The sequence below is a fragment of the Triturus cristatus genome, chromosome 1_2 (assembly GCF_964204655.1).
Source record: "Triturus cristatus chromosome 1_2, aTriCri1.1, whole genome shotgun sequence".
In the NCBI taxonomy this organism is placed as follows: Eukaryota; Metazoa; Chordata; class Amphibia; order Caudata; family Salamandridae; genus Triturus; species Triturus cristatus.
The window spans coordinates 229,518,059-229,533,452 of record NC_140580.1 but is presented as its reverse complement, the minus strand read 5'-3'; the positions used below and the strand labels follow the sequence as shown (position 1 = coordinate 229,533,452).

At 46.9% G+C, this 15,394-nt stretch overlaps 1 protein-coding gene across 1 annotated transcript in view; it reads left to right on the top strand.

The window, feature by feature from the left end:
• The window catches only part of HELLS (helicase, lymphoid specific), a 372,397-nt gene that overhangs the window by 67,014 nt on the left and 289,989 nt on the right, over positions 1 to 15,394 (top strand). The window contains exons 4-6 of the mRNA XM_085603527.1: positions 1,260 to 1,319; positions 7,086 to 7,119; positions 7,212 to 7,273. Coding sequence (XP_085459653.1) covers positions 1,260 to 1,319; positions 7,086 to 7,119; positions 7,212 to 7,273 — 156 coding nt within the window. The remainder of the gene's footprint in view (positions 1 to 1,259; positions 1,320 to 7,085; positions 7,120 to 7,211; positions 7,274 to 15,394) is intronic.

The following is a 15,394-nucleotide window of genomic DNA, read 5'->3' as shown; positions in this document are numbered from 1 at the left end:
TCTAATGTTTCTTACAGGTACATCGTTACCGAAGGTAAGTAACTTGTTCTTCTCTTTCGCTTCACCCTAGACCCTTTCCCTCAATTTGCTCTTCCTTGTCTTTCCCCTTGTCCTTGAACCTCTGTCCTTGATCTTTGTGATTGGCCCCCAGTGTGTTGGATCCTTATGTCCTTTTTCCGCTTATTACTTTTGTCCTGTCCTTTTTGGTTTCCACCCCCTTTGCGTACTGATCCCTGGCTTCTGCTCTTAAAGTCAGCCTCCTCTACCTTCTGGGGATGCCCTGGTTGTTCTTGGGGAAGGTGGGTGGGGGAGGGGTTTAGTGAGGCAAGTTTGTGCTGTGGGTTGGACAAGTTAACGGGCACGGCTTTGCAGGCTGTGCAGGCGAAACCAATTCTGCCTAGGACTAGCTATTACTGCCACCCGCTAAGGCTTGTTCAAATCAACTGCCCCAGGCACCCCCCCCCCCCACTCCCCCAAGTTGAAGTTGCTCCCTTGTCTCATTTTGTGTCCGCATGGTGATGGTGACTGGGGGAGGGAGGGGAAAGGCAGTGATTGGAGTTCCTTGTGTTTGCGAGTGGGCCTCAGGGCAGACACAGGCTGCACCCGGATCTAACCGGGCCGCCTCCGCATTAGCCTGTGGCACACGCTCGGCAGCTGCCGTCCGGCACCAGCACTTGCGGGCACACCCGGGTGAGACTTGTGAGTTATCAGGGTCGTCACCGGGGCCCCTGTCGGCCGCCAGCCAGCAGACGCCCCGCAAGATCAGCCAGTTGGCGGTTTGAGATCTTAACAGCGGTGGCTACGCTTCTCCTGCTCATCTGATTCAGCCCTGCCCTCTGCAAACGCCTTCTGTTAGAAAGAAAAGAAGTAGGAACCTCAGGGCAAAGCAGCAGTCCTCTAGATGGAGTTGTATGGAGAAATCAGTTTGAGTAAGTAACTTTTTTTTCTTAAGTAGTGGTATTTTTTTCCCAAATTTGAAACCACTGCCATCTTGATGGATACTAGTCTGATACCAATAGTCTTTAAGTGTATGGTCAGCAATGCTCTGCTTACTTTTAGGTCTCTTGCTGTTATGTTTGTCTCATATCTGTACAGATTTGGTTGGAAGCTAAATATTGAATGCATCTTTCTGTTTATGATGCAGACCATTTTAAGAAATGCAGTATATTGGAATGGCCTTCAAACTAACACATCTGTGGAAATGTTATCTACAGTTGCCTATACCAGAATTATATATGGTGATATTTTTCTTTTTAAAGGAGCAGAAAAGAAAGGAGAGGCTTGAAAAAAAGAAGCAGAAGGTCACCAAAGGGATGAAGGTGAATTCATTGATTACTGGTTTGGTCTTAATAGTTACACGTTGACTCGCATTTCTATTTTTTTTTATTGGACATCTTATTGGAATTTCCCATGTACAAGACCACTGCAATTCGGGCAAGTTTGTAATTCATGCTCTTTTAAACAAGAACAGGGCACTAGGCAAGGATGTCCTCTCTCCCTTTCCTTGTTCCTGCTGGCGATAGAGCCGTTCCTTTATCAATTTTGGAACAGCCATCAGATTACAGGAGTACGCTTCAACAAATGCACGGTCAAAATAACAGTTTACGCTGATGACTTGTTTATTGTCTCCGCAAACGCGGAGGAAGCCATAACTGCACTTATGACAGCAATAGAATTTTCTGCGGGTTTTTGCTTATAAACTAAAATAAAGAGAAAACAGGTAAAACTAAACAATCTTGGCGGCAAGGAAATAATCGGTAACTCTGGCCTTTCATGGCAACCAAATAGTATCAAATACCTAGGATTAGACTTTACCTAATTACCACCCTGCAGACGAATGAGAATGCCCTCATTAAAAAAAAAAAATCAATGTTACTGGATGGCTGGACACCAACATTTTTATCCTGGTGGGTAAGAGCAGAGACGTTCAATGATTACCCCACTAATAAATTATTTAGCCAGTATGGTACCAATGACACTCTAATGATTTCTGGACCAAGATTTATAAAATGTTCAACTCGTTCCTATGGCAAGGTAAGAGACCCAGAATTTCTCTGAATTTCAATTGACCAAAGAAAAAGGAGGTCTGGGCCTTCCAAACTTCAGGAACTATCAAACTGTGTATCTTTGCAAACCAGGAGTAAACTGGCTACATATATAGTGTTAACCGATTTTGGGCAGTGTGCTGAAAAACATGACTTGGAGGTTCTGCTCTTCAAGAAAAGTGCAACTGTATGCAAATTTCTGAATTTCAGGTATTCCTTAAAGTTCACCTGGAAACTAGCCACAGGTTCAGGTTTCCAGGCATATGACATAACATTTGTGAATTCTGTTTTTGCATAAATATACAATCCTATTTTGGGCATGTGAAAATATAACAGGCAAGTGCATAGTTGCTTTGTAAAAAATAATTTCTTTGTACAGTTCACTCCCCCAAGCCACTCCAAGAACTCATCGAAGACCTTGGAAGTCTGAGCCTCACGAACGAGTAAAAGGACCTGCCACTTTTCCAGACGACATCTGGACCCTCTTTTTACCACAGTCGACAGTGTCTGAGTAGACAATACCACAGTAAACTCACAGACCACACCCTAGGCAAATTATTCATCCCTGTCCCAATCTAGTGCTCATGCACCACCAGCCCACCACCCACTGACATGAACACAGCAGCAGCCTTCCCAAAGCCATTCAGAATCTCAACAACTGGACCAACGGCAGTACAACAAGTTCTAGACCATAGGCCAGTTGGTACATGGAGGAACTCAGAATGATGAAAAGCCACTGCAAACAAATGGAGAATAAGCAGGGGCAATGCAGACAGGAGCACATGCAATTCTGCCCGGAGACACTTTTTTATTAAATATTTTATTGATTTTTCCACACAATATAAAACTTGATCCACTTGTTGCATTTTACAGCATATTACTTGAGGGCATTTCCTTCATAGCATACAGTTTACATTCTTTCTATGTCGAGGATGCTATTGTTAAATGATCCTGACCGCCATACACGCTGGCATGGCAGACCACATTAATGTTAGCACCAACAGACACATTGATTGTGGCACCTCCAATTGTATTGTCCCTTTGCAGGACCTCTGCAACAATCTCGCTCAATTCTTCAGCAACAATCACTGCCATTTATAGCCACTTCAACCCAACAGACCCTACCAACCGCCTCCCATTCTTCTCTAAAGAACAAAATGCTAAACTTTAGCCTGTCATCACCCAGAAGAAACTGCCACCGTAATGAAGGCCATCTACTCGAGGGCTGTATTGGATCCCTGCCCTCACCACACCTACTCCAGATGACTGCAACACATCATTCTGACAACCTCCACCTCCTCCAGGACCTATCTTCCTGCTAACAGTCCCGGCCAATGTTCTAGAGAAAATCCTCAACCAACTCCTCACCCAATACGATTGTCACCACCAACTCCCTACAACCACCTGATCCTCACCATGGATGATAGCTGCATGACTGAATTGAAGTCAATGCATCCCTCATCTTCCTGGACCGCTCTGCAGACTTGGACACTGTCTCCTACCCTCTCCTTACCCAGTGCCTACATGACATAGAAATCCATGGGTGCACACTCCAATGGATCTGCTCTTTCCGGACTGGAAGGACCCAGTCGGTCAACCTGGCACTGTACATCTAAAAACCGGTGACCTCACCTGTGGAGTTCCTCAAGGACCTTCCTTGAGCCCAACCCTCTTAAGTGCATGCATGAGCACTCTAGCCAGGATCATCCTCTGTCACATCAACTTTCTCTCCTACGTTAACCATACAGAACCATACTCTTCCTCACCAACAAGAGGCCCAGTGTCCAATAAAGTTCTACGCCCTCTGGATGAATTTGGTCATTTCGTGGTCATTTCTTTAATCTCCTCCCGACTTGACTACTACATTGCCCTTTAACTGAATATTAACACAACCTCTTTGAGTAAGCTGAAGGTGGTGTGAATGCAGAGTCTTTTCTTCTTAACACCCCCAAATGACTGTCAGTTTTGGCATTTGCACGCGGTACTGGCACCCTATTAGGAAGCACAACCCCTTTAAGGCAATATGCTTGGTCTTCATAGCCCTTTATCATAAAGGGTCAAACTTTTTTCTGCTGTTTTTAATTGGTACGCTCAAAGTAGGATGCTTAGATCTCCCTCAGGTAGGAAAGTTATAATTCCCAGGTTTTGTCAAGTCAGATGGGGCAGCTGTTCCATTTCTGTGGCTGCCCACATCTCTAAGCTTTACTTCTTATTGTTTAAAAAAAAAAAAATCCTTTGAAACCTGGTTATTCTCATCTTAGCTTTTTTTAGGCACTGTAGCAGTTAGGAGGTTCTGCGTATTTGGTTTAGCGCCTAGAAACCATTGTGTTAAATGCACTTGTAATTGAATACGTTAAATTAACCAGCATTCTGAGTTGTCCCATAACATTTACTACATCTATAGTGGTCCCTAGGAATCGGTCACCTTTACTTAAATGGTCTTGCCCTAAAAAGATTAATTACAATTTATTTTAGATTACTGCCTTTCATGCATTAGGGGACTCCCAAGAATTCTTTAATTTCTCCTGGCATGCATCTCTATTCTGTGTATCCTCCATTAGCTGCCTATTTTGTTGTTTCGAGAACTCTTATCTGCTGCATGTTATTTTGAAGGCCTAGGTTTAATATCTCCATATTTTGCTCCAGAAGCCTTGTCTGCTCTGCTGAGTAATCTAATTTAGAGTCAAGGACTTTGCATGCTCTCTGAATGTCCCAGAAGTCTCAGTGCTAACCATTACATTGGTCTTAAGGTTTAGGATTGTACTTTTCAGTTCCAGACTGGGCTCACTTTTTTGGCCTTGAGGCTTTTCACAGGCACTTCTTTTCTCTTGCTCTAACTCGTAGCCTGACTCTCGGACCTGAAAGTCGCTCACCCTTGCGGTTGCATCTGATGTACTTGGGAGTTGTAAGCAATCCAACCGATTTGTTAGGAGGATATCTGCGCCTGACGTGATGGCCTGTGAGGCAACCTCTTGGGGCTCCTCTGGAGGGAGGGACTTTCATTCAATAGGCACAGCTCCCTCCCCCAGCTGCATTTGCATTTCCTCTGTACCCCCTCCATTATATTCTTGCTATGTCTCTCTCCCTCCTAATGTTCATGATTTTGAAGAAGGAATTTAGAGATGATTGTGCTTTTACTAGCGATCACCTTTAGGTCTCTTAGCTCTATTTTTTGGCTGGTTATACAGCCATGAAAGGGTATAGGGGATTCTCTTAATTATATGCAGCTTTTTATGGCAACACCCTAATTCTCCTTGCCTTTGATTTCTCCCCCCCCCCCCCCCCCGCCCCCAATTTAGCCCCCTTTCACGTGTTGACCTTGATAAATATAATCTTCTCACGGCTGCTGTAACAGGCCTTTAGTCATTAACTTTATTCTGGTGCAGGGCAGGATATCCAAAGTAGATTATTCCCCTGCAAGTGTAAGTGCATGGGTGGATGGTACCCCCCTCCCGTAAATCCATCATTCAGAGCACTGAAATCAGTTCTGCAACCTGCGTCCAGCTTGCATCTCACTCTAAAGACCTAGCCTTTCTCCCCATGGTTGCCGGAGCGGCGTCAATTGGCCGCCATATTCCCCGTCTTGTCCTTTCAGACTCTGTGATGGCTATAGTTTTTAAACATGATCCACACATCATGAAAAATGTAACCATGAGAGCAAATTGCACTTTTTAAAGGAATGGATCACCAACCAGATTCCATTATCTTTGTCTGTTCCCGATAAGTATCGATAAGTTAAACATTTTAGGCTTCCAAACGAGTAAACTAAGCGGATTAACCCAGTGGGCTGAAAAAATGTATTCTTTGGTCACAAATAAGAAAGCTAATGTATCTACTTGTCTTGGGAGGTATATTTCAGGGGAGAGTCTGTATAGGGTTTAGTGATTTCCCTAGGGAGTAAAGGACTGCTTGCATCACATGCGCGTGGTAGCTAACTGTGCAAGCTTGGCAGCAAGTTGTGGTTGTAATGCAGTATATTTACATGTTGATTCTCCCTCCGGCTTAAAGGGCTAATGGAAGGTAGCAAATTTGGTGGAAAAATGGTATAAATACGAAGTTCTAGTAAGATACTCAAAATGCATGTAGTTTGTGGTGGCTCATCTTAAGAGAATATTACGCTTCCCATGTTTGAAAATTTGGCATAAAGGCGAGTATAGGTAATCGTTTGTTGCTATTGTAAACATAGTGCTGCTCTTGTGGGGTCGTGTGTATGTATATTTTTTTTCCATAATCCTCCAAATTTAGGTGAGCCTCTGACCCTGCCGTCTACATGCGGTCATAGCTTAATAGTCAAGGCAATGTAGTGAGAACTAATTACGTTGATTTTGTCTACACGTTGAAGGAATGTAATTTTGTGACCAACTATGGGGGGAAAAATACTCTTATAGGAAACCTGCTCAGCCAACTTGTAGAAAAGGTACTACTGTAGCCTTGACCAAAATGAATTTTGTTGATAACCCTAAATTAAAAACCTTTCTTTCATCTGACTTTTTACTTTTGAAATAGTAAATGCGTACTACTTACATTTAAATGGACTGGTACATACATTTGGAAGAGGGAAGATCGATATTGGAACACAAAAGAAACTGATTCCAGTTTTTAGAACTGTTTATGTATCTCATTGAACTCTGTTACAAGTGAGATATATTTACTGAAAACTTTGCTCAAATGGAAATATAGCTAAGTAATGGGAATACCAAAGAAGTAAAAAGAAAATAGTAAAATTAAGAAAGACATCCGTTTACCTTCAGTTGAAAGAATGTTGTCTGTCTACAGCGTTAAACAGTTTTTTTGCAACACATTGCTTCACCATTGATCTACTCCATTACAAAACCGTGCCTAAATTTGTTTCACTGTATATTCCAATATAGAAGTGTGTAAAACAGATGTTTTCTAGGTGCTTGGCCCGGAGTTTTAAAAGTGAAACCTGCACCTTACTTATTGAATGCATGTGTTGGTTTTCCAGTGATATTTATGGTTTAGGGTGATTGTTCATAATACATTTACTCAGGTGAGTTTTTTTTTCTGTTTATCTTGCAGGCAGAAAATCAAGTTGAGGAGAACGATAAGCAAGGTACATTGATTTTTGTTCATTTTAAAAAAAAAAAAATCTCCTGCTTCTGTGTTTTGTTAACCTTATTAAAGCATATACAATTCCTTTTGCAGCTGCAAAAAAGAAAAGAGGTAGAGAAGAAGATTACCATATTTCAGATGTCATGTCAAAAGAGGTAATACTGTCAAGTAGTACTGAAGCCACATTTTGGGCTGTAGGTCAGTGTTTGTTTTGAAGCAAGATATTCAAACACCTAGTGATTGAAATGGATTTGTTGAAATTGCTTTAAATGTAGTTGTCCCTTTGATGGGCAATAGTACCCCTGACAACCTACTTTTTTGCAGATGATACATGTCCAGAGTACTCCCACAAATTGTAGGGAGCTTTTGTCAAGTCTTTGAAAGCTGTACAAAGCATATGGTGTATGCAGGGAGTTTGTGGTTTGTCATGTTGACTAACAAGGGAAGGTTTTCGGGTGAGACTGCCCCAAATTCTCAAGAAAAAGAATGACGTTACTTTTACAGACCAGAACCCAAATTGGCTACTTTGGCACAGGCCTAGATAACACGGAATAGTGCGGGAACAATCATTAGTGTGAGGCTCTACTTGAAGCAGTGTATTTTCTAAGGGCAGATTTTAGGCCAATGAATTGCACTTCGTCCCGCACTCCCAACTTTAAGTGTGGGGAAGCCACAGACATGCATGATACAATGGATTCTCTAAAACCCTTAATGAATTTCCAGTTTTGTGCAAAAAGCAAGATGCTCTTCTTGTAAGAGCATAATAAGGTGGGGTAAGGGTAGTGGTTTTGGATTAGGTATCCAGGCTCCCAAGTACATATAGTAGTTATGAGAGCAGCTTATTGGCCATTTCAAAAGAATTGCATAGTAAAGACAAGTGATATTTTTATTTTTTTCTGTAAACCGTATCTTTATTATTATTTTTTTTTAAATCCTACCTCCCATAATAGCTGAAGTTAATGTCCGTAATATCTGATTCATGTTAATGTTGCAGACCTGCCGTACAAGGAGCAGTAGTAATACCAAAATCACTTAAAAACAAGCATTGGCATAGCCATTAGGTCTCGCCTTTGTGACCTTTATAAGTGTTTAGCCATGCAACAGTTGATGTTGCACCAAGGATATTGTGCTGGATAACTAAACACTTATAAGGTCCCAAAGGCGAGACGTATTGGCTATGCCAATGCTTGTTTTCTCTCTGGGGCTCCACACATGCACTCGGCCTTCCCTGGAGAGGTTGCAGTGCTTCTTACTGATCGCTAGAGGCAGAGCCCTACTGCCTCGGGTGGTCCCAAGACCGGAAGTTGGTGAGCTTCAGGGTTTGGGAGGCCTCTCTCCTCCTCTCCAGTCGATTCCACCTTTAACTTTAAGTACCTAGTTAGTAGCCGAGCTGCACGCCATCCTGCTTGTTTTCCATCGTTGCATTTTTTTGGCAGCGCCTTCAATTATAGATCGGCGCGTCTTACTTGAGAGGTTTTCCTCCCAGAAATCATCCCGCTCCCCAACGCTCGGAGATGAGAACTGAGGCGATCGAATATGTAAGACGAAGGACAATGACTGTTAGCAGGAGGCAACAAGTAATTTCCATCATCAAAAGAAGGTATTTTAAGGATTATTTCTTTCTCTAGCCAGAAACTTAACTATCCGAAAATTTAGCGATTTTCGGCGGTCTATGAACAGATTCCCAGAAAAGCGTATGACCCTAACATTTTGTTTTAAATACCACTTTTTTTTTTTTGCAAAAACAATTTTTATTGCATTACTCAGACACAGTTGACATCCACAATGTTCATCTGGCCAGTGGCCGCCATCCGCATATAAAACCACGTCCAAGTACAATCTGGGCCACTTCCACCTACCAACGCGCTGTCCCCAAACCCTCCCCTGAACGAATACATCCCCCCCCCCCACCCACATGTCAGTGTGCCGAGACGACAACTACCAGGTTAAACCTCTCTCAGAAGTAGCCGTGTTAGGAGCCACGAGCCACCCCCCACCACCACAGACAGGCCCCAAGCAGAAAGGAAAAGGAAAGCCCCCGGCCCCCAGGAGCTAATCAGCTAGCCTCCCCCACCCCATGGTTCCTGCCGGGTGCTCCAGTGCCGCAGGGCCCCCCTCCCCCGCTATTCCCCACCCCTGGAGATCAACCACTAGTGCTTCCCATGCCCGAGCCATGGCCAGAGCCTTGTCATCGCTTCCCCTAAGCGCAAGCTGCAGCCGGAGCGTGCCCTCGCTACCCGCCCACTTGGTAAATGTCGCTCTCCACCTCGTGAAGCTGGGACCCGTCCTCGACTTCCAGTGGAGGGTAATTTCTCGTTTGGCCACCACCAGCCCCAGGTCGCAAAACTTGCTCGTGATTTTCGTGCGCGGCGTGTGCGGAAACCATAGCAGCAAACAAACTCCCATCTCCACCCGCAATTCCCGCCCTGTCACTTGGGCCAAGCAGTCGATGACCTCTTCCCAGTAGCCGCTTAAAGCATCGCAGGACCAAAACATGTGCTTAAAGTCAGCCCCCTCCTCCCCACAACGAGGGCATTGTGGTGTGGGGCCCCCAAAATACTGAAACAATTTAGCTGGCGTCAGGTATGCCCTATGCAGGGTGAAGTACTGCACCAGTTGAAACCGGGCGTTACGCGTGCTCTTCCAGGCCCGTCTCTGTAGTGTAGGCCACGTCAGTTCCGGGATAGGTTTCCCGATATCGGTTTCCCACTTATCCTTCAACGCAGTCAAAGGAGCTAGATGTTCCGTGGCCATTCTCTGATAGAGGCAAATAATGGCCTTGAGTGTGCCCACCGCCATGACCACATACTGACAGCCGGCCGCCGTCCGCGGTTCCGAGAGCCCCACGCTCCAATACTTCTATAGCGCCGCCACCAAGGCCGCGTGGAGGAGATAGTCGCCCCTCGGGATCCCGAAGAAGTCCTGCAGCCCCTAGAATGGCTGAAGCTCTCCATTCAGATACAGGTCCCCCACCATCTGTATCCCTAGGTCTTCCCAGCGGGCCAGCCCCGACCAGTCCCCGCCGTGGGGGAGGGCCGTGCACATACCCAAGGGGATCTCCGGGGCGTAAGGGCGAGCAGTGCCGGCCCTCCGCAGGCTTCGGTTCCAACACAGCAGGAGCGTTCGCTCTTCGAGCGTTAGTTGTGACAGCTCGAGTCGCTGTTGGAAAACTATAAAGGAAAGCACGTGTCGCGGGATCATTCTACCCTGCGGACCCTCGGGGCCTCTAAATTCCCGAGCCACTGCCTGCGTGAGCCATTGTAGCTGGGCAGCCAAATAGTACCACTCAAAATCAGGTACCGCGAGCCCTCCCTCGGCTCTGGGCCGGCACAGTGTGGCCAGCGCCACCTGCTGTCTGCCAGCCCCCCAGATAAAGCCCGTGACCATGGCCGTAAGTTTGCGGAAGAGTGACACCGGCACCCAGACAGGGAGCGTGCGGAAAAAATACAACAGGCGTGGGAGCGCCACCATCTTCAGCAGCGCCACCCGCCCGGCCACCGAGAGTGGGAGAGTGCTCCAGAATCCGATACTGCCCGCGATCGCCCTCCCCACATTCCCCTCCAACAGGTCGCGCTGGGTGCGGTAAACGTGCACTCCCAAATACGGCAGACAACTATCCGCACAGCGGATCGCCCCCAGGAAGGGGGGGGGGGATCCGCTCCCACTGAGTAATGAGGTAGACACAAGTCTTGTCCCAGTTAACCCTTAGGCCCGAGAGGCGCCCAAAGTCCTCCAGTAGCACCCTAGCGCCCTGGAGGGCCCCCTCCGCGTCAGCCAGGAAAAGCAATAAATCGTCCGCGTAGAGGGAAATATAATGGGTCTCTCCCCGCAGGAGCAGCCCAGCATACGCGCGTCCCAGTCGAGCATGGGCCGCCAGAGGCTCGATTGCCAGGGCAAACAGCAGCGGCGATAACGAGCAGCCTTTAAATACCACATTTTAGTGGTCAATATGTAGTTTTTAAGGTGACTGAACTACCATGGTGTGCACAAAACGAACCCTTAAATTGAGATCCACTAACTGGTTTGCTCTTATTGTTAAGTAATGTCAGGACCCACATTTTAGAACATACTGAACCGCATTTGTGGGACTGTCGGGGCAGTCCTGCCAAGTACCACGCATCTGGCGTTAGACTAACGCATTTCAGTGTGGTACTCCGCATTACCGCACTGAAATGCATTGTCACGTGTATGCATGGTCAGTCTCAGGACCTGTCTCTTTGAAGCACTGTCTAAGTGTGGCAGCTGGCAGCGCGCTGCCCGTGTGAAGGCTTGGGGCTCGCCTCTGAGCTAAGGTTGCTGGCAGGAAGGCTCACACTCACTGCTACAATGTAGCATAACTCGTTCATTATATTGTAAACCGGCGCCGCAGGGGAAGGACGTCACATCCTGCTGCCATCGGAAAGTTCAGTTTGTTGTAAGGGGCTGGCTATGCAGGCGGCGTCAAATTCAAGGGGCTGGCTATGCAGGCGGCGCCAAATTCCATCATGACGCTCGCAGCATTGCACTGCTTGAAGCAGCTTGCACTGGCCCGGGCCACAGTCCGCGTGCTGTCAGCTCCACCGCCAAATTCAATTAATTGTGGCAGCCGAGGGATTCAGTGACCCTGAGTGCAGCGGCCGCCAGGATACTCTGAGTGGACGGACGCGCTAAGCAGCCACGTAGCCCTGATACGTGCCACATCGTCGGCAGTCCTCATCTCGCCTATACAGTTACTGCATTTAACGCAGGAGCTGAAGGAGACTGAATACTGCAGCGGTGTGGGAGGGGTGAGCAGCTGAGTGCCCTGTTGGCTGAGGTACATCACACTGGTATCTGTGTCATGAGCGTGCACACTCACTTGAGGCACGCCACTTGCCAGTCTGCCGGGTGGAAGGTGTGTATTCAAGCTGGCGTGCAAATAATGCAAAGCAGGTACTGCAGGGTGTCCCACTTATTGCACAGTGTGATATAGTTCCTGACTTGGTGATGCGCCCCGACACTGTTGCTCCCTGTGAGTAGGAAAGTGTGACATACCGTTTATGTATTGGGGAGACTCACTGTACACTCTGGATGACACTGGAGGCTGACCGGGGCCCGGCGGCAAACCCCAATTGCTGCACAGTGGCTCGCAGCCTGAGCCTGCCAGTGCCTGTAGCCTCTGTATCGCCGCCTCCGGTGGAGCGCCACCAGTGTACGGACTGACTCATCTGCGGCCTTGGCCCAATTAAGTTAGTTACCAGCATGTGTTTGGCAGCGCACGATCAGGCACTGCCGGTATAACTCAGAAGGTGACCTAGGGACTTGCCCGGCGCCGCGTGAAGTGTGCAGCTGTGTTTCATGTTGTGGGGGCCTCTCCGACTTCGGTTCTTTGTTGGACTGGGCCACTCGCGTGGCGCCAGAGAGGCTCTGAGTCCTGATCTCCTGATTTTGCCAGGAACCAGGGCCCCCCACAGATGACCATCTGTGTTTTGTTTTTCTGCGGGAGTCGGCAAAGGCTGGAAACACCTGCCTTAAACACACGAGCGCAAAAAAACACCGCTCCCGACCTAATGTGCAGAGCCTTGATTGAATGTTGCAAAGGAGGCTCCTGATATTTGTATGATTCGAAGTATATTACCTGGACAAGTCTGATAAATGGAAGTCCTTTAACAGTTATTTCTTGCGCTTTGCACCAGTTAACTTAGTTTCTCAGTCCTCAAATGGGTTTAATTTCTCAGATATTTTTCCCTTGTCTTCATACCTTGATTTTGCATGTGAGAAAATGTCACTCATAATTACTCTAAAATTATAAAAATGTCATACCTCTCGTGTGAAAGAACCTGATATAGTGTCATTACATCATTAAGAAAACCATGCCTCTGTAAGTAAGGAATGGATTCAAAATCTTAATGATACCAACCAGAATAATCTTTGGAAGCTAATGGTCTGATTTAATGCAAACGCTTCACCAATGAAGCAGTTTGACCTTGGTGTTTCTTTTTAAAAGACCTTTACCTTTAGTTGTAAAAGTTGACTCCACATTTTGAGAGTGCCAGCTATGCTAATGTACTACTTCAGTGGCACTTGGATTTCTTTACAGTAAAGATCTGGCTTTGTAGACACTGTTGATAAAATACTACTTAAGTAACATATACAGCTCCCAAGTGGAAGCCAATGCATGCATTTGGGCTGTTTTTCTTTTTTATAAATTAATGTTTTAATCCTCAAATGCAAGAGGCTGCTTCTGTATTCTCTTAATCCTTGACTCTGTTATGCTCCCTACTCTTTAAATAAAATAAATAACTACATAAAAATAAGTTGAAGGTTTGGTGTGATGTTACCCTGTCAAACTGATCATGTTCTTTGCATGAACAGTACTTCTGTTAAAAACTCCTTAGTGTTTGCATGAGCGACATTTCTGCCTTTATTAAATGTTGCTTTCGGATTGTGATTGCAAGTGCATCGTTTTGCATCGGAACTAACATTTACAGAAAAAGGCTAATTTGTATGCTGTCCAAAGGGTCTGTTTACTTGCCATACACCCTTGAATAATTGGCATTGCCTTGACTATGGACAGCTGTTGCCTAGACCCCCAGCAATTATTCAAATTCTGATATTCCTACCGAAATGATTAGTGACATATCTGAAGAACTCAATATCCAACTTCATCCTTAAGGCCACCATGATTTCAGGGATATTTAGATGAGAGTTGAAATATTTTGAGAGTTTTAAACTGCACAGGGGTTGTATAAAAAGTTGCATGAAATGAGCATAATTGATTACGCTATTTGAAACCGCATAGCTATCTTTTCTAAATTTAAAACTCAGGTCCAAGACAACATTCCGAATCCTTAAGTTTACATTTCCTCCCTCTGGCAGGGGTAGGTCTGTTGTGGGTCCATTATCCCCCACCCTGTTAATTTGCTTGATCAGTGATAGTGAGGCTGGTTTGGTAATCAGACAGGTATGTGTTGGTTCGAGGCATGTGGGCTGCTGAATTCATATCTGTGCATAGATCGCCGCCTAGTGTTGGGTCCGGATGTTTGCACGTTGTTGTCCTGGAAGAGTCTTCGAAGTATCCTTGGATAGGTGACTCCTCCCCTGGACTACAGTGCGCATGGGCATCCTCTCCATCCTCAGATTGTTTTTTTCCGCCATTGGGTTCGGATGTGCTATCTTAGCTCAAGTTAGGAAAATATTTTGTCGAGGCCAAAAGGCCTTTAGTTCGCGTCGGTACTGTTTATCGATCGGTTTTCGATACAACCTTGTTAGTTTACTAACTTTCAGCACCGACTTTTTTCGCATTTACCTGTTCATCGACTACTTCGACGATGGAATCGAGGACGCCATTCAAGAGGTGTCCGGTATGCAATGCGAAGTACCCACATATCGACGTCCATCCGGTGTGCAACAAATGCCTTTCGCCGGACCACGACGAATCGACATGCATGGCCTGTGCCCGGTTCCGTTCAAAAAAGACTCTACGGAATCGACGAGCGGCGAGACTCGAAGCGCAGCACGCGGAACCGGCCCCAGCAGACATCTTCAACGAGGCCGAAGACGTCGAAGAATTGGAAGTCTTACCCTCCAGTCCCGTTTCCGAACACGGATCCGGATCGGACGAAGTCGACGAATCACTCTTCCACAGAGGTGAAGACGACACCGAGGTAGACGACGAGGAGGCCTTAGGGGCCGAAGAGAGTAGCTCCAATGATGAACAAGGCCTACCTGTTCACACCGAAGAAGGCCCAGTTCCACGGCCTATGGCTCCGGTCGAGGGATCGCCTTCGGGCCTTACCCGAGACCCATCCCGCAGTTCTTCGGCCCCGCCCTCGGGCCCGGCCTCGGACACCCAGCGGCAGCCATTACCGCTTAAACCAGCTGGTTTCCCTTCCATAAAACCGAAAGCTGCTCCGGTTCCAACGAAACCGAAAGTGGCGCTGGTCGGATCGAGGCCTTCGACGCCAGCGCGACGCGTCGACACCGACCGCACCAAGAGAGACTTCGGTGCCGAACTTGAAGCGGGCGACGTCGGAGTCGATAAACGGAAAAAGGCCTTCGGCGCCGACAAACCTACTCGGCTCCCGGCACCGACGCCACTGACACCGAGGGCTGCGCCGCCTGCTGCGCCTCGCATCGCTCCCTCGACGACACCAAAGCCTCACGCATCGAAGACGTCGACGGTCATCTCCGCACCTCGACTCGATGAAACACCGGCGCCGAAAAAGTCCACGGCCGCCTCTACGAACCTGGTCGGTGCCAAAGCCTCAAAGGCGCCCCAAGGACGACCTGGTGCGACACAAAGCAGCAAAACCAAG